Source organism: Charadrius vociferus, unplaced genomic scaffold (assembly GCF_000708025.1).
Source record: "Charadrius vociferus isolate BGI_N301 unplaced genomic scaffold, ASM70802v2 scaffold1084, whole genome shotgun sequence".
NCBI lineage: Eukaryota > Metazoa > Chordata > Aves > Charadriiformes > Charadriidae > Charadrius > Charadrius vociferus.
The window spans coordinates 140,268-142,080 of record NW_009647974.1 but is presented as its reverse complement, the minus strand read 5'-3'; the positions used below and the strand labels follow the sequence as shown (position 1 = coordinate 142,080).

Sequence of the window (1,813 nt, the reverse complement as noted above, 5' to 3'; positions counted from 1 at the left end):
TCTGTCTGTCCCCCCAGGTGTCTGTCTGTCTATCGGGGTGTCTGTCTGTTTGTCTGTCTGTCCGTCGGGGGGGTGTTGTGCCTCTGGGGGTGTCCGTCTGTCTGTCCCGGGGGCTTCCCACCCACTAGGGTGTCTGTCTGTCTGCCGGGGTGGCTGTCTGTCCTTCTAGGTGTCCACCTATCTATTGGGGTGCCCATCTGTTTGTAGGGGTGTCTGTCTGTCCTTCCAAGTGTCCAGCTGTACATCGGGGTACATCTGGCCATTGGGGGTGTCTGTCTGTCTTCCTGGGTGTCCATTTATTGGGGTGTCTGTCTGTCCTTCTGGGTGTCTGTTGGGGTGTCCACTTGTCCTTCTGGGTGTCTGTCTGTCCATCAGGGTGTCCACTTGCCCTGGTTGTCTGTTGGGGTGTCTGTCTGTCCTTCTGGGTGTCCATCTGTCCATCAGCATGTCCACTTGCCCTGGTTGTCTGTTGGGGTGTCTGTCTGTCCTTCTGAGTGTCCATCTGTCCATCGAGGCACCCATCTCCCTATTGGGATGTCCTTGACCTCCTGGCTCTCCATCCCTTGTGCTGTCCATCTCATGGTGTCCCTCCATCCACAGGTCCATCCATCCATCCACCCACCCACCCCACCCGTCACCACCTGCCCAACGCCATGTACACCGCGCTCCCCAAAAGGTACCAACCCCCTCCCCACCCACCTCCCCATCCCCCCTCTTTCCCCTCCCCAACTCACAGCACCCCCTCACCCCACAGCGGTTCCCCTTTTGGCCCCACTGCCACCCACCCAGGGCTGCACATCTGGCGGGTGGAGAAGCTGCGGCCAGTGGAGGTCCCCAAGGTGACGTGGGGTGTCTTCTTCTCGGGGGATGCCTACCTGGTTCTGCACAACGGGCCGGACGAGCGAGCCCACCTCCACCTCTGGATGGGTGAGCCCTGGTGGTGGTGGTACCGGGGTGGTGGTGGTGGGACCAGGGGGCTCAGCGCTGGCTGCCACCGCAGGCCGGGACTCCTCGCGGGACGAGCAGGGTGCCTGCGCCCTCCTCTCCACCCAGCTCAACACGCTGCTGGGGGAGCGCCCTGTGACGCACCGCGAGGTGCAGGGCAACGAGTCTGATGTCTTCATGGAGTACTTCCCCCGCGGCGTCACCTACCAGGTACGGGTGCTGGGCACCCCTCATGGGTGCTCCTGGAGCTCAGCATCCCCACTGGGCGCTCAGCACCCCAACCAGGCTCTCAGCATCCTGGATGGGTGCCCAGCTTCCCCACTGAGTGCTCAGCATCCCTACTGGGTGCTCAGCATCGCCACTGAGCTCTCAGCACCCTCACCACCCTGCTTATTCCTCTCTGAGCATGTGGGACCCCCGCTCTGGGTGCTGGGGGCATCCCCAGTAGGTGCTCAGCCTCCCTGGTGGGTTCTCAACATCCCTGATGGGTGCTGAGCATCCTTTCTGGGTGCTCAACACCTCGACCATGTGCTCAGCGTCCTCTCCGGGTGCTCAGCATCTCTACTGGATGCTCAACCTCCCTGGTGGGTGCTCAGCATCACCTCTGGGTGCTCAGCATCCGTGCTGGGTGATGGTCATCCCCGTTGGGTGCTGGGCACCTCGTTGAGTACCCAACATCCCCGTTGGGTGCTCAGTATCTCTGTTGGGTGCTCAGCATCACCTCTGGGTGCTCAGCATCCATGCTGGGTGATGGTCATCCCCATTGGGTGTTGGGCACCCTGCTGAGCACTCAGCACCTCCGTTGGGTGCTGGGGACCCCCACATGGGCGCTCAGCACCCCTCATGCCGGCAGGAGGGTGGCGTAGAC

At 62.3% G+C, this 1,813-nt stretch overlaps 1 protein-coding gene across 1 annotated transcript in view; it reads left to right on the top strand.

Annotated features, from left to right (window-relative positions):
- Nucleotides 1-653: 653 nt before the first annotated feature.
- CAPG (capping protein (actin filament), gelsolin-like) overlaps nt 654-1,813 on the top strand; it is a 5,785-nt gene continuing 4,625 nt past the window's right edge. The window contains exons 1-4 of the mRNA XM_009883458.1: nt 654-676; nt 755-927; nt 1,001-1,155; nt 1,799-1,807. Of these exons, the coding sequence (XP_009881760.1) occupies nt 654-676; nt 755-927; nt 1,001-1,155; nt 1,799-1,807 (360 nt within the window). The remainder of the gene's footprint in view (nt 677-754; nt 928-1,000; nt 1,156-1,798; nt 1,808-1,813) is intronic.